Source organism: Peromyscus californicus, unplaced genomic scaffold (genome assembly GCF_007827085.1).
Source record: "Peromyscus californicus insignis strain IS unplaced genomic scaffold, ASM782708v3 Scaffold_4__1_contigs__length_199733344, whole genome shotgun sequence".
NCBI classification, from domain to species: domain Eukaryota; kingdom Metazoa; phylum Chordata; class Mammalia; order Rodentia; family Cricetidae; genus Peromyscus; species Peromyscus californicus.
In genome coordinates, this window is record NW_026294562.1 from 102,455,560 (window position 1) to 102,480,308 (window position 24,749).

At 46.6% G+C, this 24,749-nt stretch overlaps 1 protein-coding gene across 1 annotated transcript in view; it reads left to right on the top strand.

Moving 5' to 3' along the window:
• Ppme1 (protein phosphatase methylesterase 1) overlaps nucleotides 1-19,022 on the top strand; it is a 57,122-nt gene extending 38,100 nt beyond the window's left edge. Inside the window, exons 7-14 of the mRNA XM_052713995.1 lie at nucleotides 2,037-2,127; nucleotides 5,134-5,199; nucleotides 8,880-9,003; nucleotides 12,661-12,790; nucleotides 13,959-14,003; nucleotides 15,848-15,912; nucleotides 16,429-16,496; nucleotides 17,835-19,022. Of these exons, the coding sequence (XP_052569955.1) occupies nucleotides 2,037-2,127; nucleotides 5,134-5,199; nucleotides 8,880-9,003; nucleotides 12,661-12,790; nucleotides 13,959-14,003; nucleotides 15,848-15,912; nucleotides 16,429-16,496; nucleotides 17,835-17,853 (608 nt within the window). The 3' untranslated portion in view covers nucleotides 17,854-19,022. The remainder of the gene's footprint in view (nucleotides 1-2,036; nucleotides 2,128-5,133; nucleotides 5,200-8,879; nucleotides 9,004-12,660; nucleotides 12,791-13,958; nucleotides 14,004-15,847; nucleotides 15,913-16,428; nucleotides 16,497-17,834) is intronic.
• Nucleotides 19,023-24,749: the final 5,727 nt, after the last annotated feature.

Below are 24,749 nucleotides of genomic sequence, written 5' to 3' on the forward strand. Positions count from 1 at the left end.
TTTCTTTGTACCTTTATAAAGTTATACATCCATTTTCTATGTTATCAGAAACGCTTCATTAACACCTTTTTATGGCTGTATGGTATTTCTAATCATATGTATATCTTTTAGTTTTATTTAACCATTTAGAAAGAAACTGCTTTTTCTTTTCTGGCTTACCTTGAGAATCTCACTGCTGCTTGTACAGGCCAGCAATATTCATTGGGGTGTGCCACACAAGGAGTAGATACCAGTAGTCAAGAATTACTGAGAGCCATAGTGGAAGCTGGCTTGTGTTACTCTTCAGAATGTTCTTAACTGTATCTTTATTTCACCGAAGCATCACTGAATTCTGCTATTACCAGGAGCAAATATATAGAGTTGACTCAGTGTGTTAGTTTTTGCCACTGTGACAAAATATCTAAGATAAGCAATTTCAAGGAGGAAAGATTCATTTTGGCCACAGTGTTAGAGTTTAGTCCATGGTTGGCTGGTCCATTGCTTTTAGAATGTGGTGAGTCAGAACATTACTCAGAGGGAGACTAGGAACAAACTGTGTGCTCCCAGAGCTTGCCCCCAGTTACCTGCATCCTCTAAGTGGGCCCTGCCTCCAAACAGCCTGTTCAGTATCACTCAACAATGATTAATCTATCGATGAAGTTCATGTCTTTATTGTCCAACCATCTCTCGATAGTGCAACCAGCTGAGGGCCAAACCTTCAACACAGAACCTTTTGGGGAGGATTCTTCCTGTCCATCTGTCATTGTGAATGTGAAGAGTATATGAGTATTATTCTCTTGATAATATAGGCATAAGCAAGGGTTTATAGGACTCCAACAGCACAGGAAATAATCTGAAAAAATAACTACTGGAATTCCATGAAGCTAGGAAGCTTCTGTATAGAAAAAGAAACAATTACCAGAGTGAAGAAGAGATGGCCTTCAGAATGGGAAAGGATCTCTGAAAGCTAGATCATACTGAGGATTAATTGTGTGTGTGTGTGTGTGTGTGTGTGTGTGTGTGCAAAATTTAACACCAAAAACGGATATCATCCAATCAGTGAATGGGGGAAAAAGGTTCTCAAAAGAAGAAATATAAATTGCCGATAAAGAATTTTAAAAGTGTTCTATATTCTTACCCATCAAGGAATTGCAATTTAAAACTGTTTTGAGATTCCACTCACCCCACTCAGAGATGATACTTGTCATCAATAAAATAATTGATTACATACTGTTAAGGATATGGGGAAAGAGAGACTTTTATTCACTGCAGAATAAAATTTGTGTAAATTTTATTTAAATATTTAAATTTACTGAAATGTAAATTTGTGTAGCCACATTGGAAATCAGAATGGAGGTTCCTCAAAAAATAGATCTATCATCTGACCCAGCTCTACTTTTTTTGGATATATACCTGAAAGACTCCTTAAGTCAGCATCCCAGAGACTTGCACATCTATGTTTATAGCTTCTGTGTTCTCAGTAGCCAGGAAATGGAACTAGCCTAGATGTCCATGATAGACGAATAGATAAAGAAAATGTGGTACATATGCATAATAAAATGTTATGCAGCCATAAGAAAAATAATGACATTTGCAGGAAAATAGATGTAACTGGAAATCATTATGTTAAGCAAAATAAGCCAGACTCAGAGAAATATCATGCTTTCCCTCATACGTGGAAACTAAATTTAAAATATTGAATGTGTGTGTGTGTGTGTGTGTGTGTGTGTGTGTGTGAGAGAGAGAGAGAGAGAAAGAGAGAGAGAGAGAGAGAGAGAGAGAGAGGAGAGGCTATCTTACAGGGGGTGAGAGAGGTAACCTGGATTATATATGATAGGAGAGCAAGAGTGGACTTAACTGGGGGGAGAAAGAACCAGCTGGAGTGGGGCATGAAAGGGGAGCCAGGAAGCAATAGAGAACAAAGTATAATGATGTAGACATGGTGAAACCCAGAATTTTGTGTGCTAACCTAAAAGAAAAATAAGTGCTTAGTTGAATTACATGGCAAGATAACAAAAAAGTTTATTGATGTGCTTAAAATTTTTGTTTAACATCAGGTACAGCCATGGATGCACTTAATAGCATGCAGAATTTCTTGCGTGGTCGTCCTAAAACCTTCAAGTCTCTGGAGAACGCTATTGAATGGAGGTAACCCACAAATCTAAGCTATTTCAATTGTAAATGTTATGTTGTAGACTCTCTCTCTTTCTTTCTCTCTCTCTCTCTCTCAGTTAGCTCAGGTACTAAGATAAAAAGAAGGTGACTTTCTAAGCCTTTCTGTGATAGTATGTAAGGAAATAGTTTTAAAGCAGAGTATTTTTTAAATGTTTTATGATTGCCTTGGTCATCTGCAATGTGTACCTTCCTAATACAGCATCTCCTAGGATATTAGTAATTATAGGCCACCTGCTCTCTAGCTGGTTTTTCTCAATTTTTTTTTGTTTTTGTTTTTGTTTTTCGAGACAGGGTTTCTCTGTATAGCTTTACGCCTTTCCTGGATCTCGCTCTGTAGACCAGGCTGGCCTCGAACTCACAGAGATCCGCCTGCCTCTGCCTCCCAAGTGCTAGGATTAAAGGCGTGCGCCACCACCACCCGTCTAGCTGGTTTTTGCCCTGAAGGTGAGACCTTGGACCAGGTGGTCTCCAAAACCTTCTCCACCTCTGAAGCTCCTGGTTCTAGATTCATTTTTTGTATTTTACATAAAATGGTGAAGAAACAACAAGTGAGAATTCTGTTCTCCAGAATGACAGGGCAGGTGCAGGTTCTGTTCTCTAGAATGAACAAGACAGGTGCAGGTTCTGTTCTCTAGAATGAACAAGACAGGTGCAGGTTCTGTTCTCTAGAATGACAGGACAGGTGCAGGTTCTGTTCTCCAGAATGACAGGATAGGTGCAGGTTCTGTTCTCCAGAATGACAGGATAGGTGCAGGTTCTGTTCTCCAGAATGACAGGATAGGTGCAGGTTCTGTTCTCTAGAATGACAGGACAGGTGCAGGTTCTGCTCTCTAGAATGGCAGGACAGGTGCAGGTTCTGTTCTCTAGAATGAACAGGACAGGTGCGGGTTCTGTTCTCCAGAATGACAGGATAGGTGCAGGTTCTGTTCTCTAGAATGGCAGGACAGGTGCAGGTTCTGTTCTCTAGAATGACAGGACAGGTGCAGGTTCTGCTCTCTAGAATGGCAGGACAGGTGCAGGTTCTGTTCTCTAGAATGAACAGGACAGGTGCGGGTTCTGTTCTCCAGAATGACAGGACATGTGCAGCTTCTGTTCTCTAGAATGGCAGGACAGGTGCAGGTTCTGTTCTCTAGAATGACAGGACAGGTGCAGGTTCTGTTCTCTAGAATGGCAGGACAGGTGCAGGTTCTGTTCTCTAGAATGGCAGGACAGGTACAGGTTCTGTTCTCTAGAATGACAGGACAGGTGCAGGTTCTGTTCTCTAGAATGGCAGGACAGGTGCAGGTTGTGTTCTCTAGAATGACAGGACAGGTACAGGTTCTGTTCTCTAGAATGGCAGGACAGGTGCAGGTTCTGTTCTCCAGAATGACAGGACAGGTGCAGATTCTGTTCTCTAGAATGGCAGGACAGGTGCAGGTTCTGTTCTCCAGAATGACAGGGCAGGTGCGGGTTCTGTTCTCTAGAATGAACAGGACAGGTGCAGGTTCTGTTCTCCAGAATGACAGGGCAGGTGCGGGTTCTGTTCTCTAGAATGACAGGATAGGTGCAGGTTCTGTTCTCCAGAATGACAGGGCAGGTGCGGGTTCTGATCTCTAGAATGAACAGGACAGGTGCAGGTTCTGTTCTCCAGAATGACAGGGCAGGTGCGGGTTCTGTTCTCTAGAATGAACAGGACAGGTGCAGGTTCTGTTCTCTAGAATGACAGGGCAGGTGTGGGTTCTGTTCTTTAGAATGGCAGGACAGGTGCAGGTTCTGTTCTCTAGAATGACAGGACAGGTGCAGGTTCTGTTCTCTAGAATTATTTGGATTTGTAGGGAAAACAAAACAAAAGAACCTTAAGTAATTTTTATAAAAATTGTTGACAGAATTGCCTGTGGCCTCTGTTAAAGGGTGTCATCACTGAATATATTCGTTAGTCTAACTGATAATTTTATAAGTCTGTATGAAATTTACTTCATGCTAAAAGATGAAGATTCAAAGATGAGTGGGACATTTCTGCTCCTCCTGCAGAAAAAAGTCTTGGTATGAAAGCTCCTGGACTCACTGAGCCATCTCTTCAGCCTCAAACTTACTTTATAGCAAACCTCCTCTTTTTTCTTTTAAGATTTATTTTTTCATTTATATGTGTGTGTCACACAGATACACAATTGCCAGTAATGAATTGTGTGTGAGTGCCCACAGAGGCCAGAAGAGGGATCAGATCCCCTGGAGCTAGAGTTAAACGTGGCTGTGAGCTGCCCGACATGGTGCTCTGGTCCCTTGGAGTACAGCAAGCACTATTTGACCTCTGCGCCATCCCTCCAGCCCAGTGAACTGCTTTTGTGATAAAGATCTTAGCCTGTCCCTGAAGGAAGTGCCTGACCTGATGATGTCTTAAAGGCCCATCTCTACTGTTGCAGTGAGAATCCAGTTCCTAGGGAGTGAGCTTTGGGCGCCCATTCCAAGTAGAGCAGCTCACAGGGCCCTGGAGGCTGTCTGTCTGTCTGTCTGCCGCCAGCCCAGCCCTGTCCCAGTCCTCCTGGGCACTTCACTGCGTTCCTTGCACTCAGTACTCTCAGAGTCCTCCTCCCACTGACTCATTCCCAGTGCCTTCAGCTTCACATCAAGCCGGCTGTCCAGCTGTCCAGCTGTCCAGCTGTCCACAGTGCTCTGCTGGGCCGTCCTTTTGTGGTTAACTTCTCCCGTTCAGTCCTCAGCGCTGTGAACTTTTTCAGCGTCCCCATTGGAAACAAAGCCCTTCCTGAACTGTTCTATCGTGTCAATGCTATCTGTGTGTCCTCTTCCTTCTGCGCTGTTCATGAACCCTCTGAGATGCTGCCATTTCTTTACTTATGGCTGTAATAGCCAGGGAAAGAGTGGCAGTTGTCTGCACATGGTGACTGCAGCTTTCTGTTAGAGCCCACAAAATCTCCATTACTCCTTCGTGGTGGTGTGCCGAGCTGAGTGCTGAGTAACCGCTCCCCTTTCCTCCTTTCCTAGTGTGAAGAGTGGCCAGATTCGAAACCTAGAGTCTGCCCGAGTCTCAATGGTCGGCCAAGTCAAACAGTAAGTCCTTTATTATCTCTTTGCCTGCTTAGAGGATGGAAGACAGGGGAGAATTGGGGCTCCTTTGTTCCCACACTTGTTCTGCCATGCTGCTAAATGTCCTCATTCTTTTAGATAAAATTACAGATGAGTTCTGTTAGGCCAGCCATGGAGATGATTTTCCTAGTTGTTTTTTCTGTTTTGTTTTGAGAACCCCTGAAGCCTGGTCATGTTTTCTTTAACCACTAGATTACGTTAGCACAGCTCCTGTTGTTAGAGTGGGCAAATTCCAGTGAGGAAGCATTTAAACTAAGTATCCACTCTAGTGGTCCTGTGTTAGGACTATGGTGTCAGTGAGCCCCCTGCATGAAACCCAAACCCAAGTATGAAAATTCTGGCAGAGCTAGAGTAAAAGCCAGATTCAAAGGCTGAGCTAAAGTTACTCAAGCTAATTGATCTTTCTTGATGGATTTGCCTGAGTCCTTTGTATATAACCACAAAATAAACGTTAATTGAGAAAACATCATCCCACTAGGCCAGACAGGAGTGCTGGAGTTAGATAATGGTATCGTGGGGGCTCATTATTGCTAGGGACTGTGCAGTGTATCTAATGTGCACAGTCTTGTTTGTAAGATCTTGAATTCTGAAAAACTACATCTTAGTGTAACTCAAGGAACCCTAGTGTGATCAGTGCCCGTTTGTAGTGCCTTAACTTGTGGCCAGTCTCGTTTAGTCTGCACGCCTGTTTACTTCCCCTAAGCTCAAATATTGTGAGGCAAACTCCACCTAGATCTGATTCCTTCTGTAAGAATTCCTTATGCTCTGGAAGAAAAGAGTAAACATAATAATAATAACATCATACCTAAAATCAGAATCTAATAGCATTAATTAATTACTCTAAGCAGTAATATCTTATTGTCTCAAATTTTTCTAAATTTTTTGATTTACAGATAATAATTGTATGTGTGCATATGTACTTGGGTGTTATATAATAACTATTTCACTATCATGTATATTTTATAATGATTAATTCAGAGTAATTAGCATATCTGTTACCTTGAATGTTCATTTCATGGTGAAATCACTCAGCATCTTTTCTGGCCTTTTGGAAATATGTGCTACATTACTGTTAGACTTAGTTGCCCTGCTGTTTAATTCACTTTAAGCGAAAAGTGAAAATCAAAATAAGCATGAGCAGTCTGCTGATGTACCTCTTGAGGGTCTGAACGTGCAGGTTCTGCATTCTCTCCCTCCTCCCTCCTCTGCCACACTGCCTAGTAGAGTTTTGAGGAAACTAGTTGGCCATGTAGAATTTCCCACAATCTAGATTTGTCAAACAAATCCTTCCACTGTATTCAGTATTGTCTTACGGGTGAGGAAATGGAAACTCTGAGACGTAAAGGACTTTGGGAGACCACAGCTAGTAGAGGATAGAGCTGAGATTTAAACTGGTGTGTTTGGCTTCAAGGCCTGTGGTGTAGAGTTCATGCCTACAGAAGGTAATTTCAGTAGTAATATTAGGGAGAGAGAATGTAAAAGTTTGGTGCAGGTATGAGATTGTCTACTTTCAACGCCTAATATTTTGAAATCTGATGATATGAACAGCGGTAAAGCATTTTGTGAAGAATCTGCATAGGTTATGTATAGAAGTTCAGTGGTTTTAAGTTTTATTTCAAGTCCTATTTCCCTTTTTGACCACTCCTCCCCACCCCCCCCACCCCCCGCAAAAAAAGGCCGTGTGGTGGGAAGGTGCGGTGGGAAGGGTATGTCCATCCTTTAGGACAGCTGTGGAGGTCACAGACCAACTTAGGATGACTCTCTGCTTCCATCTTTACATGGGTTCCTGGGCTGGATTACCTGGAATGGAATACGGGTTGTCGGGCATCTGTGGCAAGTGACTTCCACACTATGCTGTCTGCCTGCCTAGGCGTGAGTGTGTGTGTGGCTGCGCATGCTCCTGTGGCCTTTCTGCTCTTTTTAATCATGGTGACACAGCCTTGAGCTTTCTTATCCATTGGCTTTGGACGTCAAAGTACATGGTTTTTGTTATAGTAATTTTTAAAGTCCCATTTGTACTGTATACTTAATGTGAAATTTGACATCATCTGAAGTTTAATAGGATTGTTAGTGAGTGCTTAACATTGTGGACACACTTTACCCTGTTTTAATGCTAGAAAAGGAAAAGTTGCTGTTCATAAAAATCTGCTACTCTCCCTTCAATTTTAAAAAATTTTATTTTAGAAATAATTTTTAGACAGTATGTCTTGATCATATTCTTTCTTCTCCCTGACTTCTAACTCTCCACCCAACGTTATGTTATTTCTCTCTGTTTCAAAAAGGAAAAACAACAAAAAACTAAAACCAAAACAGACAAGATGTCTTGGTTAGGGTTTTCATTGCTGTGAAGAGACACCATGACCATGGTTACAGAGAAAACATTTAACTGAGGTGGCTTGTTTACAGTGTCAGAGGTTCAGTCTGTTATCATGATGGGGAGGAAGTTGGTGTGCAGGTGCAGGCAGCAGGAAGTCAGCTGACTGTGTCACACTGAGGGAAGCTTGAGCAAGAGACCCCAGAGCCCACCCCACAGTGACACACTCCTCCAGTAAGGCCATGCCTCCTAATAGTGCTTCTTCCTTTGGGGGCCACTTTCCTTCAAACCACACACAAACTTAAAAAAAGACAGAAAACAAAAAACAAAAAAGCGCATGAACCATGGAGTCCATTTTGTGATAGGCCTACGGGAAGACCTGCTACTATTATCTGCTAAAGGAACATAGCAGTAATATACCTCCTAATAGCTCACTACTATACCCATAGTTCGGTGCCGTGCTCACCCCTCAGCAGAGAAGCGCCTGCCTGCAGCAGATGGTAAATAACAAAGAGATCCGCCACCGGACAGTACAGAGAGAGAGTTGTCCCGTCTGTTTCTCTCCCTCCCCCCACCCTTCGTATTCTCTGTTCTCTCTTGTCAAAACAAACTCTCTCTCATGCAGGGCAAGCCCTGCCTCTAGCTGCCTCCAGGCCTTAGAACCCACACTCATACCTGTCTATATACTTTTTCCATTGAGTTTTCTCTAAAAGGAATCATGGTACCAGCTGTTCATATAATAGTGATTTTTCTCCCTAATTATACAGTAAAGAGGTTCCATTTTTGTGATCGTTTGTTGTTTGATGTTTTAGATTTGGCAGTTGCATACATGTATGTAAAGAGCATGTCATTTTCACCCCTGTTTACCCACTCTCATCCCCTTCTTGCCGACAAGTCTCTCTTGTGCTGTCATGTCTTGTTTGTGTAGATACCCTTTTTAAAAAAGAAAATGAGCCGGGCGGTGGTGGCGCACACCTTTAATCCCAGCACTCAGAGGCAGAGCCAGGTAGATCTCTGTGACTTCGAGGCCAGCCTGGGCTACCAAGTGAGTCCCAGGAAAGGCGCAAAGCTACACAGAGAAACCCTGTCTCGAAAGAAACAACAACAAAAAAGAAGAAGAAGAAGAAGAAGAGGAGGAGGAGGAGGAGGAGGAGGAGGAGGAGGAGGAGGAGGAAGATAATTGTTTGGATCAGAAGTCATATGAAAAATCCAGGAAAACCTCGACTGTCTTGTCTTGGAAGATGCCATTCCCTTTTTATGGGTCCTTATGGGCAAAAGAATATCTAAGATAATTGATAAGACATTCATGCAAGTGTTTTTTTCAATCTAGGTGTGAAGGTATTACAAGTCCAGAAGGCTCCAAATCCATAGTAGAGGGAATCATAGAGGAGGAAGAGGAAGAGGAAGAAGGAAGTGAGTCAGTAAACAAGAGGAAAAAGGAAGATGACATGGAAGTGAGTGAAGGTCTCATCCTTGGGAAGATGGAGGGAGGAGGGCAGCAGAGACAGCCTTGTTGTTTCTGTCAGATTACGTCCTGTAGTGGAGACGCTATGGTAAGAGGTCATGAGGTGAGGGCACTAATGCTGGGCTCCAGTTAGAACATGGAACTCACTCCATGTGTTCCCGTCGGTCGCTTCCTCACCAGGCTCCTTCCCGCTCTGTAAAGGTGTGCCTGTGGTTTCTCTTAGGGGAAAAGATCTCGGTTCCACGCTGTATCCTGTGACTGCTCTGCTCTTACTGTCTCTGCCGTGCATCTCTGTCAGTCCATCTGCGTTGTGGACTCGCAGTGATACGGTGATACAGTGATATAACTCTTGGAGTTGTGCAGTTTAAGTCTCTAACTGAGCCACATTTAAAGGGGCTGTAGACTCCTGACAGTCAGTGCTGACACCTCTTGTCTCTAATTATATAGAAACCATTTTCCAAGCAAGCAGATTGTTTAGTTCATGTCTGTGTAAGTAGTGAGTTCTGGTGGAGCAGTCTGTTTGAGGCTAGTGATGGGAAGGGCAGCTTTGTGGGGTGGGTTAGTGACTTTCTAAGGCATGTGGTAAGTGTCTTCGTAGTGGTTGGTAATATTGGTATTACCACACACTCCCTTGCCTTTGGGGGTGCTACTGTTAGCAAGAAGATTACATTTTTTAAAAGGGTTTTTTGTTTTGTTTTTCAAGACAGGGTTTCTCTGTGTAGCAGCTCTGGCTGTCCTGGAACTTGCTTTGCAGTCCAGGCTGGACTCAAACTCACAGAGATCCACCTGCCTCTGCCTCCTGAGTACTGGGATTAAAGGCATGTGCTACTACTGCCCAGTTTTTAAAGTATTTTATGTTTAATGAGGATCTTCCTGCCATCCTTGAGATCACTGATCAGAATAATACTTTATACTACTTTAGAATTTACAAATATATAAATCATTTTTCATCTGTTTGGGCCTCACAACATGTTATAAGGTGAAGGGAGATTTTTCTCTCATATTACAACACAGTAGTATCTTAACTCATAAATTAGACTTGAGAGTCTGAGGCAGAGGGATCACAAATTCAAGGCCTGCTTGGACTACAGAATGAGTTTGGAGCCTGGTCAACTTAGGGAACTTGTCTTAAAAACTCCAGGAACAATGGAAGTCAAAAGGGCCGGGCATGTAGCTCAGTGGGGGACACTCACAAGCATGCAGAGGCCCTAGGCATCCCCAGTACCGCTCTCTCTCCACCCACAATGCAGAGATCCGCCCAAGGAAATTAGCAAACGGTAGCTTGGGAACCATGGCCGTGAATTACATCTCCCTTTCGTGGCTGTCTCACACTTACCCTCACCAGTTGGTATTGAGCTCTTCGTTGTAGAGACCACCACCGTACCTCTTGTACAGGTACTCACTCGTAGTCACACAGAAACTTAGAGCAGGTCGTTTAGATGCTCCTGACTTTTAATGCCTGTTCTTTGTTCTTGGCAGTGTGTTAAAATAAGCACCATCATATGATTTTATAAACTCCAGAAGTGTTTGAGGGGGCAAGCTGAAGTCATTAAGCAATGACTATCCATAAGCAGTCACTTCCCATTTCTCCTAGTTCTCCTAGCCAAAACAATCACCAATCTGTAGATTTGCTTAATCTGAACATTACATATAAATGCATGCTTTTCAAGGTTCATCCATGTTGTTGCATGCATCATACATCAGTGTTTTCTTTATTTGTCTGAAAAATATTCCATTGTATGGATAATGCTACATTTTAATATGTTCATCAATTGATGAATATGTAGATTTTTCTATAGCTTTTCCATTATGAATAACACTGCTGTGAATATTTACTTCAACTTTGTGTGTGGACATCGGATTTTTTTTTTTTTTCAGATGTGTGTATGTGACCAGGGAATTGCTAGATGAGGTGGGAACTGTGGGAACTCTGGGAGAACTGTTTTCAGAAAGCTGTGACACTTTTCATTCCTATTGGGGGGAATCCTGGTGGCCATGAAGTAGCATCTCATTGTGGGAGGTCTGGGTTTGGTTGGTTTGGGTTTTGTAAGATACTATTTATTCCAAGATGGCCTCAAACTAGCAGTTCTCCTGCCTCAGCTCTGGAGTGTTTGGACTATGAGCAGATGCTGCCACCCCAAGCTCCTGTTTAGAATTTGCCTGTGCTGTTGGGCACCTTTGCACCACTTACTGCCCGTCTGGGTCTGCATTCTCCTGCATGTGACTTTGTGTGTTTAATTATCTCATCACTGTCCCCTGCAATCCTCTTGACCATGTGTATGTGTCTCAGTGGTCCTTTTCTGAGACCTCTGTTTCCTTTGTCTGTCTTTGATGGCAGTACCAAACTTTCTTGTTTTTTTGTTCTTAAAGCCTCACACATGCTAAACTTCTGCCACTGAGCTATACCCCTAAGTCCCAAGCTTTTAATTACTGCAGCTTGCAACAGTTTTGAAGTCAAGAAGTATGAGTTCTCCAGTTTTCTTCCTCTGTTGCAAAGTTGGTTGGTTATTCAGAATCATACATAATCTTAGACGATTTTAGGATCATTAAAAATATCTTTACAAAACACAGTTTAACCTTGAATAGGGATTTCACTGACTCTGTGCGTCACTTTGGGTGGTGTGGACATCTTAGTCACCCTGATCTTCAGCACACTGTGTCATCTCCTGTCTACATCTAGGTTTTCATGTTGTAGTTGATGCAATCTCCTAGTCACTTATTTCGGTTACAGTATTTAACTTATTTCCATGTCACAGGAAAGAATGAGACTCACTTTTTTTTTTTGGTTTTTCGAGACAGGGTTTCTCTGTGTAGCTTTGAGCCTTTCCTGGAACTCGCTTTGGAGACCAGGCTGGCCTCGAACTCACAGAGATCCGCCTGGCTCTGCCTCCCAAGTGCTGGGATTAAAGGCGTGCGCCACCACCGCCCGGCGGGACTCGCTTTTTAGTCCACCTAGTATTTGGTAGCGCACTGTGTGCTCATCCAGTTGTCGAGAGAAGACAGATGGTAACTTTTTCATATTTGCCATATTGCCTTAGATGACCGGTCCTGGTCATCATCACAAATCTGAAACGGGAAGAAGCGCTCTCCTCACATGTCAGCTTGTTCTTTCCCCTGGTCTGTCACGCTTGTCTCAGTGATCCCAGCTGGAATGTCACTTTCTGCTTTTTCTTTCACTTGGGTTTTTTCTTTTGTTTTGTTTTACTACAGTGTGGTCTTTGTATATGTTCTTTTGTTGATGTGTCCTTTTTACTGACTGGTATAGGAAAAGCTCCATCTTGGATCAATAATTAACTGTCTTTGTGATCTTTACAAAGTTTCCAAAAGTCATAGGAGTTGTTGGTATGTTGGACCAAATCTGGAGTACCAGCCATTTGGGAAGTTGAGGCAGGAGACTCACATGTGGGCCAGGAGAAACCAAACAGGAGTGAGAAAGAGAAGGTCAGGTTCTCCAGAAGGAGAGGCTGCACCAGCCTGCAGCAGTTCAGGAAGAGTCAAATGGACCCTGAGCTTCAGGCTCCAGTGGGTCCTAGAGAAGTACTGTTCCCCCCCCCCCCCCGTCCCCCCCCCCCCCCCCCCCCCCCACCTGCTTTCTGCCTGCTCTTCAGGGCTTGCCCGCAGCCTCACTCTGCTTTTATTCCTGCAGACCAAGAAGGACCATCCCTACACCTGGAGAATTGAACTGGCAAAAACAGAAAAGTACTGGGATGGCTGGTTCCGGGGCTTATCCAACCTCTTTCTGAGTTGTCCTATCCCCAAACTGCTGCTCTTGGCTGGTAAGTGTGCGTGCGTGCGTGTGCATGTGCGTGTGCATGTGCGTGTCTGCTTGGCTGGAATAATCAAATACCGTAGGTTGGATGACTTAAAGAACGAAAGCCTTTTTTCTCAAAGTCTGGGGGCTGAACGTGTAAGATGAGGGTAGGAGTCGGGTTCAGTTCTCAGAGTTCTCTTCCTGGTCCACAGACCTTCCTCTGTGCTTTCACACGGCTGAGAGAAAGCAAGACAGCTTTCTGGTGTCTTTTACAAGGACACTAATCTTATTGTGTCAGAGACCCCCACCCTCACAACCTCATTTTTCCTTTTTGTAGACCTCATCTTCAAACACACTGGGGGCTAGGGCTTCACCATGAATGGTGGGGGACAGTTCAGGCCATAGACGTGTGAGTACTGTCACCTAGATGTGACCTCATTAGAACTATTAATATTAACCAAATCGGTAGTGACTTCTAAAGTGGAGAATTATTCTTGTTTCCCTAGCTTCGCCATATTCAGACCTACACCTAACGGGGTGTAAACACCCTCCCGGGATACATGGTGTTGGCCTAGCCTTGACCTGGTCAAACCCAATCAGACCTACACCTAACGGGATGTAAACACCCTCCCATGGTACATGGTGTTGGCCTAGCCTTTACCTGGTCAAACCTGACTCCTAGAGCTACAGATAGTGCTGTAACAGCATTCCGAATACTGTGAGAATTGAGACAGTAAAACCTTGTTTTCATATAAATATCTTTAAATGAACATGATTGGGGCTGGAGTTAAGAATATTTATTATTCTTGCAGAAAACCTGAATTTGGTTCCTACTACCCACATTGTGGCTCACAACTGTCTATAACCAGTTCTAGGGGATCCAACACCCTTTTCTGACCTCTATAGGTGCCAGGCACATATGCGGTACACATATATACATGCAGGCAAAACACTCAAATACATAAATAAAATAAATAAATCTAAAAAAAGAAGATGATTATTACCCAGAAATCTCAACCTGAAAAATTTTGTCTGGTGAGAATGTGCCTGTGAGAATAAGGACCATGTCAGTCTGGATTGAGGGTGCAGTGGTGTTTATAGTTCTCAGGCAATGTTTACTCAGTGCTCAGTGAAACCTATTTCACAAGGCCTCTTCTAGGGAACTACTCACAGGTTCTCCTGTTTTGTTCTAGGTGTTGATAGATTGGATAAAGATCTGACCATAGGCCAGATGCAGGGTAAGTCATCCAGAAATTGTGCCCATGGATCCTTTTCCGAGGGCGGGGAACTGGGCAGCCATATGAAAATTAATATTCTGAGATAGTGAGGTACAGTGGGGAGAGCGTGGGGTTAGAGTCGACCTCCATTGGACCGCCACCTCTTCCAACACCAGGGATTATGGGCAAGTATCTTCCCTTTTCTGAAGCGTGTTTCTCACTGCCCCCCAACTAACAATGAGACTTATTACTCTAGCTGTGTTTCTAGGATAGAAGGATGCAAATGAGGTCATGCACCTGAAAATTATTAAGTTTTACATAGGCGTCGAATGTTATGAACAGACATAGTTTTCTTACGTTCAGAGTTTTTAGAAAAGAGAAATAGTGTAGGTACTAAATGGTGTAAGGTCTGTTAGAAGACATGGTGAGGAGGAAGAAGAGGGAGCTTCATCGTGGGGGTGAGTGTTAGACACTGCTTTTCTAGTAACCTGTATCAGCTGGAATGCTCTGAATGTGTAAAATGAGAGCATTGATGCCAGCCTCAAAGGGAGTACAAAGTATAGTGGGTCTGAGCACACCCATGAGCACGAATGTGAGGGCTGTACAGCAGTGGATGTTATATGCTATAACACCTATCAGTGGGTGCTCTCGTCATATGTTAGAATCATATGCATTAATAATATAAGAGATCTGAAGGAGAGGCACCTCCTGCAGGAGAAGGGCCATTAATAGGCTTAATGAATGGTGTGGCCTCAGTTCTTTCACTAATTACACAGCCTTGGACGAGACATTGCCCTACTCATAGCTAGTTTCATTACCTGTGTGATTGTAGACACAGCTTTAGCAGAGGGTAGAATATACACCGAAAACATGGACTACTGTACAGCTTACATGAGAGCCACAAAGACATCTCCAACTTTCTTACGTTGTAAATGGAAAAACTGGGTCTCGAGAGTTAATCCGCCCCCGCCCCAACCCTGTCCTTAGCATTGAACTGGAGTCTTTGGGTGCTGGGCAAGCACCTGCTCCTCATGCTCAGCCAGCTCAGCTCTAGTCCCTCCTTTTTTTCTTTTTCTCATTGCTGGACACCAAACCCTTGGACCAACATACACCAGGAAAGCTGCATGCCCAGCTGCTGTTCTCTCTTAATAACAGCCATATTAGGGACTGGGTGTCATTCAGGTAGTGTTTGAGTAGCATGCTTGGGGCCAACTTTCAATCCTAATCCACCCCCACCAAGGATTACCCTAAGTTTGTGAGCTTGCAGTGTGCTGGGAGGCAGTGTGAGGAGGCACACTGTTTAATGCTCATCGTCCGTCTTTTACACTGATCCATTTCAGCATTCTGAACATAGCTTACAGAGCCCCAAACGGCCTCCGGTTTTCCGGCCCAGCCCCATCGCCAGCCACTCAGATCAGCACCAGGCCAAGCTTCTTTATTTCCGTGGCTAACTGCCGCTTCAAGCCTTCTCTTCTGTAGGTGGGCCATTCTTTCTGTGAGAAGCCTGTCTGGGTACCTGCTGGCTCGGGAAGCTCTTTTCGCACACTTTTACAGCCTCCGTGCCCGTTTTCACCTGGGACTACATCTACAGTAGTGCTGTGTTTTACCCTCCCGCTGGACTGACTCCTGAGAGTACAGGAGCTAAGTTTTCTGCCCAAAGTACATTTACACCGAAGTGGATACAGAAGGAGAGGGTGAAAAGTGAAGGGCCCGGGAACAAGGTCACAGTTACACTCAGCAGACTGGGAGCTGTGTCCAGAGTGTCCTGAGGGAAGGTCCTCCTGGGCTGCCCAGTGACCTGAGAGGTCCAGGGCTGATGAGCGGAGGGCTTTTGTCCCTGAGGTTGCCTGCTTGTCTCTCTCTAGGAAAGTTCCAGATGCAGGTCTTACCACAGTGTGGCCATGCAGTCCATGAGGATGCCCCTGACAAGGTTGGTGCCTAGAGAGGACAGCGGGGGGATGTGACATTTCACAGAAAGTAGGATAGCCCGTGTCTCAGTTTCTCTGAAGCTGCTGCTTGCAGACCTTTGTGGGCTGCCAGCTCCCCAAGCTCCTGGGTGAGCGTCTGTGGTCTTGGCTTTGTATGTCTAGGCTGAGGAGCCATTGGCACCCTCTGTTTCATCCAGGGCCCTGTGGCTAAGATCTGCTTCTTTGTTACCCCTAAAACCAGACAAGGGTAATTGGAGCAGGCACTGCACCCTAAATTCCAGTTACAGTCAGAGATTAATAGGGGCTCTTCTGAGATTAAAAGGTCCTGTTCCCCTTCACCTCCCTGGAGCTGTCCCTTATGAGAGCCCCTGGTCCAGGTCCTTTTGCTCTTCAGCTACCCAGACAGTAGTGCCCGTGAGGACAGCAGTGAGCTGACCCTTCTGGCAGAAGCCCCCAGGGCTTGCAACGTAAGCCCAGCACTTGCCTCCACGGGGCCTAGAATGCCTCTTCTTTTCCAGGTAGCTGAAGCTGTTGCCACTTTCCTGATCCGGCACAGGTTTGCAGAGCCCATTGGAGGATTCCAGTGGTGAGTACATAAAAGCACAGGAGTCTAGCCCACCTCAAAACTCAAGAATCTGGGAGGCTGTGGCTATCACTGCCTTAGCCCTATCTGGTCTGCATCCCGAAGTGGTATGTGTTTTTCTTGGTTGTATGTGGGTCCAGTGGGGTCTTGCTTTGAGTCACGCCTTATCTGCTGCCATGAGGTGTCTGTTCTCTGAGGAGGCTGGAAGGGAAATCACCCTTTGCCAGAAATGTCTATGTTCTGCCCCCTGCTGAGCAGAGCTGGGCAGGCCATGGAGATTGTGTAGAAGTCTAGATGGGGGTTTTACTCCCTGCACCCCTGACGGTTGGGGGAGGGGATCCTTTGTTGGTGTCAGGAGGTATCCTATGCACTACAGCAGCACCCTGGCCTCTGCCCACTGTCTTCCAGGAACACCTCCTAAACTTCATTCTGTCAACCAGAAATGCTTCAGGCGGTACCATGTATCAGGGGAGGCAAAAGAGAAACAATGGCGGGTCTGGAGCGAGAGTGGGCAAGCCCTCACCCGACGAGCTGCGTGTTACTAGGGAGATGAGCTGGGCTGAAGGAGAGGCCTGCTGACCCACACAGTAGGGGCTCTGGCCTATCTATCTCAGGGGTGTCTGTTCTGCACTTGGCGGGGGCCCTAGCTTCTCAGCCTGTGTGTCAGTGAGTTATCACTCCCGTTAGCCTCCTCTCGGATTTTGGTGAGGTGTTTGGGGGGATCTTGTGCCTTACCACAGAAAGTTTGAAAAAGAAATATCGCCGGGCGGTGGTGGCGCACGCCTTTAATCCCAGCACTTGGGAGGCAGAGCCAGGCGGATCTCTGTGAGTTCGAGGCCAGCCTGGTCTACCAAGTGAGTTCCAGGAGAGGCGCAAAGCTACACAGAGAAACCCTGTCTTGAAAAACCAAAAAAAAAAAAAAAAAGAAAAAAGAAAAAGAAATATCTTCTGCCTTAGACAACTCTCACTGCCAGGCCATGGGAGAGGAAAGAGATAGGAGCGGTGGGCGGCAGACATGACAGGGACCTGGTACAGTGAAGCAGGAAAGTGGTGGTTTGTGCTGCCTGGCCCTCCCTTAACTGATCATCCGTGGACCCTAGGAGTCAACATGAAGATGCAGTTTCTCAATAAAGTGTCTGCGGGCTTCTGACCTTCGGTGTCTGGGTCAGATGAACCATCCACTGAGGGCAGCACCCCTGTCTAGCCCCATGTGGGGCTGTGAAGAGATGGGAGGCCTGCAGGGGCCGTGGTGGTCACTGGGGAGGGTCCTGGAGAAAGGAGTGAGCGGGGTGAAAGCTCGTGATGGTCCCATCTGTAACACCCCCTTTCTACCCTTGGCAGCGTGTTTCCTGGCTGTTAGTGACCTGCTCTCCACCCTCCCTCTCCATCGAGCTCTGTTGTAAATACATCGCACCAGAGGCCACTGTGACGCCGCCGACGCCGCCGTCTCCTACCATCCCACCCAGCCATGTGACACCGGCTCCCTGTAGAGGGGCATCCCCAGATGTACAAACCCTCTCTGTATACCTGTCAAAAGCATTGTTTCCAGGGCCCTTGTCCAACAGTGGCCTGCGCAGTCTGGGGTCCCCAGCTCTTTCCCTCCCCTTGTGCTCCCTGCCTTACCTAGGGTGAAGCCTTCACTCCCTGGGCCCCTGTTCCTGGCATCCGGCAATGTACCTGGGTCCATATGTCTCCCCAGGCTCAGGGATCTCCATTCCTTGAGGATGCTCTTGGCGTGGTCCTGCCCTACCTCATGGGATGGGCAATGCACACACTGGCCCTTGTTTTTCCCTTTCAAATAAGACACCAGTCAGGTCCCTTTATCCCAGTCTTAACTGTTCCAAGTCTGGAAGAGTCAGAGTGACCAGGGTTCCGGCCTTAGGTTCAGGGAGAGGTAGTAGATGATAGCAAGCATCCCAAGAAACCCGCCTGTAAGCCAGGTCCAGCCAGTCCAAGCACATAGCTTCCCGTCTGGGTGAGCCCACTGTCCCACTCCCACATGTCTGGGCACCTGCCCCGGGCTGAGGCCAGGCTGCTCCAAGAGCCTCACGAGCCCTCATCTGCCACAGAGCAGCCCAGGTTAAACACAGCCCACGCACAAAGCCACAGGCCAAATCCTGTGGAATTGTTTTTAATGATGGAATTTAACCATTTTCATAGTTGGTTCCTGAAGGTGTGCCAAGTGCCGCTTGCCTCTTCTAGACCCACGGCTTCTCACCCCACTTGTGGTTTCCATGTTCCTGTGTAGAAACATCATGGACTAGCATCCCCAGTCTTCGCCCTCATCCAGCTGCCTCATCCCAGCACTGCGGCCTCCCCTGCTGCCCAGGCACGCCATTTCCACAGGCAGGGAGGGCAGCCCCCTGAAGCCCATCTTCTGTGACTGTCTTAGGTGACGTGTAGCCCTCTCCGGTCTTCACCCGACAACTTCCTACCCTGTCCTGCTGCACGGTCCAGAGTCTGGGGCCGACTTTGTTTCTTTGTTATTTATGATCTTGTTTAAAGAAAATAAATATCTCCCAACCTTTATTCATTTGAGGAATTGCCCTTATTTTTGTTGATCTGGCTAGGAACAATGCCTCTTCTCCATACTCTGCCAGTGTTGGTCCGTGCTCCTGTAAGCAGATAATCACCTGTGTTCCTGTGAAGAACCCTAGTGAAACTCTGGGATGGACACAGACAGTGGGGTGCTAGGAAGAGGATTATCAGGGAGGTGAGGGGGACGAGTGGAGGCAAAAATGATAGGCTGTCTTTTTCCTCAGCCTGTCAGTGTCTTCTTCCTCAGATCTGATTCTAGAAGATAGACAGAACCTGTCTCTACTACAGCCCAGGGAACCTGGAGTCTGGTCTCAGCTCAGCTGGTGGAGAAAAGGACAGTCTGCCTCTGTGACTTCCATTACTTATGCCTTCACTTAGGCCCTGTCATCTCCATCTGTTCTGAAGGTCTCTCCCAGGTGACCAGAGCCTTTTAAGTGCGTGGTTCCAGCTCAGTAGGAGGTAGGAGCAAGCAGGGGCAGGTTGCCCAGACCACACTCAGAGTTCCGGCCTCTTCCTTTTATTCTCACATTGTTCGCTGCCATGCCCTGTGCCTTCTGTATGCCCCTCTTTCCATCCCAGCTACTCCCTGACCTGGGTCTCATCATCTCTCCTCTAAATTACCACCTTACCCTTGTAGGTTTCCTGCTACTGCCCCCACCCCGGGGGGGAGGGGAGGGAGGTTGCTCTCCACATACCTACTTTAGCAGTAAGCACCTACCCCCGGGACGTGGAGGACCATGTATGTTAGAGTAGATCAGCTGACAAAGCTCCGGGTCTGAGCCACTAGTGCCAGCCTCGCCTGGAGGTTTGATGCAGGTTTTGTCCTTACTCCATTCTTGTTAAGTCAGAACTGATCTGCATTTGTCAAGTACATCCATCCTGGAGAAGCTGGAGAAGCTGGAGATTGAATGCTCACTATGACCAGATAAAGCAGGGGCACCCTGGCAGAGAAGCACCCACCTTCCATGTGATCTGATTTCTGCCACCCATCTTTTGCGATTGCCTTTGGGCTGCATGCCCTGTTGCCTGCAGGGGGCAGCATGATCACTATGGTTTTGTTCATGAGGCAAAGCTAGGATTACTCATTTTGAACATCATCGAATTTACTTGACGTTGAATCCTCAGAAGAACCTGTAGGATAGTTGTTACATTCATTTTACAGGTATGGAGACATTTAAATGTTTATATGGCTCAGAAGTGACAGTGTCAGAGCCCAAACCCAAGTGGTTTCTACAGCATGCTGCCTCTGAGCAGTAGAAAGGACCCCTGGCAGAAGTTCCCTGGGAGTGGGACTGTGCATTATTTACCCACCCCTGAAGGTCCCAGTGACAAACTAAAACTTAATTCTACTGAAGTTCTCCCCGGGAACTAATGAGTTTATTTGGCTAACTATAGAGCATAGGTGAGGAGTCACTGACAGGAGCCTGGGGGACTCCAAAGCAGCCACACTGGAGAGTCTTCACCAAGCATGGATGTTGGTTCTCAGGGGAGGGGCTAGTGTCTTCCTACCTCTTCCCATTGGGGACGTCAGTCAACAAACCCAGCTGTGGCGATCATTTGCAAGCAAGCACAGCTGAACTGAAGATGGCAGCTGTTTTGCTCAGAGAACATCAGCCCCAGAAGAACAGGAAAAGGATGACCGAAGAAATGAGGCCTGGTTGTCTGGTGGGTGGAGGCTGAGAATGAAGTGTTGGTTGAGCTCTGTTAGGGACTGTAAATAGATGTGTCGTCTATGACCATCAAGTGTAGGCACCTCTCCAATTAAAGGCAAGGTGACTGAGGTTCAGAGATGAGGAATTGGCTTGCCCACAGCCACAACTAGGGTGAGTTCCAAGGATCAGATGTCCACTTCTGATGTCTAATGAGTACCTACTGTGTGCTAGCCATTAAGAATACCCATCATATCCTATAGACATTAAAGCAGGGGATCCCAGTGAGGAGGAATTTGAGTGAGGGATTGCTGCGGGGACAAACAAACATATTTGAGTCAAACCAAAGGTTGTTCTATCCCTAAAGGAAGTCAAATGGGCAGAGGAGCTGAACTAGGGAGCTGGCTTACTCAGCAAAGTGCCTGCCAGACAGACATGAAGACTTAAGTTCAGATTCCCAGCATCCATGTAAACAGCCAGGCACAAGCAACAGTAGGAAAGTCGCCGTGGTAACCTGTGTAGATGGGTGAGTGGGCCCCAGACTAGTGTCCGTCAGTAAAGAGGCAGCTGTAGGGCAAGATAACAGTAAGGATGTCTGCCCGGCTTGAGTCATACTGTTAACCATTTACAAAAACCAAACCAGCCGGGCGGTGGTGGCGCACGCCTTTAATCCCAGCACTCGGGAGGCAGAGCCAGGTGGATCTCTGTGAGTTCGAGGCCAGCCTGGTCTACAGAGCGAGATCCAGGAAAGGTGCAAAGCTACACAGAGAAACCCTGTCTCGGGGGAAAAAAAAAAAAAACCAACCTAAAATTCTGTGCTGACTAGTCTTATGTCAGCTTGATACAAGCTAGAGGTAGCTGAAAGGAGGGAACTCAATTGAGAAAATGCCTCCATAAGATGGGCCTGTAGGGTATTTTCTTAATTAGTGATTGATGGGGGAGGGTGGTACCACCCTGGGTTGGTGGTCCTGGGTCCCATAAAAGCAGGATGAGTAATCCATGATGACCAAGCCAAAAGCAGCATCCCTCCATGGCCTCTGCATCAGCTCCTACCTCCGGGTTCCTGCCCTGTTTGAGTTCTTGTCCTGACTTCTTCAATGATGAGCGAGGATGTGGAAGTGTAAGCCATATAAACCCTTTCCTTCCCAAGTTGCTTTGGACATGGAGTTTTGTCACAGCAATAGTAACCCCAACTAAGACAAATACACTTGAACCTAAGTCTGTGTGTAAATGTACATATATAGTTTAAATGAACTCTTCTGGGCTGACAACATTCCCTCCAAGAGCCAAAGAGCACCTAACAAAAACCCCAACACCAATCATGAGAAGCCTCTTTTGAATTGTTGGTCAGGGTTGTCCAAAAGACTCCCCAAACATCCAGGCTATTGCTGTCACCTTCGGTTGACTCCCAGAGATGCAATTAAGTCCCCATTGCTGAAGACAACATGTCCTTCAGACCCCTGAGCTAGAACTGACGGGGCATTTGCGGCGAGATTGTCTCTTGGTAATATCAGAAGCTACATTCCTAAAGTCTCTCCATCATGACTGCCTAAACATGAGCTGAACGAGGACGACACCAATAGACAAGTGGATGGGGAAAAGACCATGAAGCCTCAAACCTACACGAAGAACTACAGGCAGCTAAGGAACACTGAGAATTGGAGAAATAGTCCCTTCTCCAGGGAGGAGCACACCAATTGGTAAAGTGGTCAGCCCTGAAAACACACAGTAATATAGACGGAGCAGATTGTGTATATATATGTGTGTGTGTGTGTGTATGTGTGTGTGTGTGTATACATATATACATATATATATATGCATGTAACAACAACTAGTGAAAAAATAGGCCATGCTTTCAAACAAGAACAAGGCGGGGTTGGAAGGAGGGAAGGGAAAGGAGAAATGATGTGATTATGAGATACTCCTAAAAGGAATTAAAAGAAAAAGCAGCTGTGGTCCACGGAAAAAGGATGTACCAAATTAAAGAGGGCCACAGTGATGGGAAAAATTGTGTGGGTCTTTTGGAGGTGGAACAAAACAAACAAACTGGGTCGGAAAGAGAAGTCAGGAGACCACGATGCTGGACTGAGAGGCTGCTGACACGGGGGGTTAGGAGTAAGAGCTCAGGACACTGGAAAGGAAGACACAGGTCTGGAGAGATGGCTCCGTGGTTCAGAGGACTTGCTGCTCTTGTACAGGACCTGGGTTCAGTTTCTAGCACTCACATCAGGGTGCTCACAACTGCCTCTAACTCCAGCTCCAGGGAACTTGATACCCTTTTTGTGGCTTCTGCAGTCATCTATATGCATGTGCACAAACCAACACACACACACACACACACACACACACACACACACACACAAAAAATAAATAAATAAATAAATAAATAAATAAATAAAATTTAAAAAGGAAAGCATTACGAGTCTAAGATGGCATCAGGGGACACCCAGGGCATCCCCTCCTCCCTTGTACACATAGGTGTGGTCTTGGAGCCAACTGCAGTCTTGTCTAGCCATCTACTGCATCAGCAACCAGAATCTAACACACTGTACCCTGGGTGTAGGGCTCAGCAAGTTAGGCCATCTAGGCACCCTTAGTTCTCCAGCTGGCTTCCTCTCCCCACAGTTTGCTAGAAAACCCCAGCTTGTAGCCAGGCAGAACCTTGGAGCCTGAGACTAGCCTATCAGCTAGCATCTCCCAAGGTGGGTGGCTTGAACCACTAACTGAGGGTGAGAAGGGGTGTTTCCGATGGTCAGGGAAGATGCCACCTTCTGAGGACCGAGAAGCCTAAGCATAGGATAACAGACCCCACCCCTCCTGAGGAATAGAAGGCAGGCGAGTTGGCAGTGACTTCTGCAGGTGAGAGGCAGCTCTGACCCAGAAGTGATTGGCCCAAGGCTGCATAGCAGTGTCCTGGATCAGGCGGCAACTCCCAACCCAGTGTACACCTGACTACCCTGAGCCACACCAGAGACATGGGCAGGGGTGAATGTGTGCACGGTCCTGTGGTGGAGTGGATGAGAGTGCCCCCCCCCAACCCATGGGTTTGAATACTTAACCCCAGCGGGTGGCACTGTTTGGGAAGGATAAGAGACATGGCCGATAAGCTCCAAATACACTTCCTTCTGTATGCCTTGGTCATGATGTCTTAACACAGCAGCAGAGAAGGAACTATGACAGGCTTGGTGACAAAAGTCACACTCCCCACTCAACACAGCCCCTTTCTCACTAGGCAGGTGACCATGGTTGTCACAACTGCACAGGAAGTACTTTTACCTGCCGAGCCGTCACACGACCCATGGTCTCTGGAATCACGTCATCTGAGTAAGCTCCCGATGTGCACCATTGCTACGGTTCCCTCGGACTAAACCAGTAACTGAGAAAGAAGCCTGAGCTTAGAGCAGTGGGGTGGTCCCACTGCAGTGGAGCTTTCTTTCAGGCCAGCTCCTGTGGGACCAGAAGAGGCAGGGTGCAACAGTGACAGTCATTTGGTGATTTCCTGGCACACTCCACGTGAATACATCCCACGTTCTGAAGCCGGCTATCAGAACGTGAGAGAGCTCATGTCAGCAGAGCATGGGGGAAGGCAGAGGCTAGGTGTGAGGAACAGAGTCTAACTGCCCAGTCCTTTCACTGGTGGCTTCTTCTGAGCAAAGCACACCCACATCCGGGGAGGAGCCCGGGCCAAGCAGCCTCAGTATTCTCTTGGCACAAACATTCAGTCACCACCGTCCCCTTTACTGCTGCTCACTTGGCCTTCTGCAGTGAGGGCCTCGGCAGGCTTTGCCTACAAAACTTCTGCTTCTGCCTGCTTATTTCAAACCTGCCCCTTTGTGTGTATGTGTGTGTGTGTGTGTGTGGGGGGGGGGGTCTAAGAATCCAGGCACGTGCTTAGGGGGTTCTGAGAGTCCAGGCAAGTGTGGAGATGCAGTGAGATGCGGCTCCAACAGAGGCATCTACAGAGCACAGGGGACCAGGAAAGCAAGTGGCCCACGTTAACACAGGAATGACATCTGCTCAGGTCACAGGAGCATTAGCAGGGAGATACAGGGGGGACGGCAAAGGACTG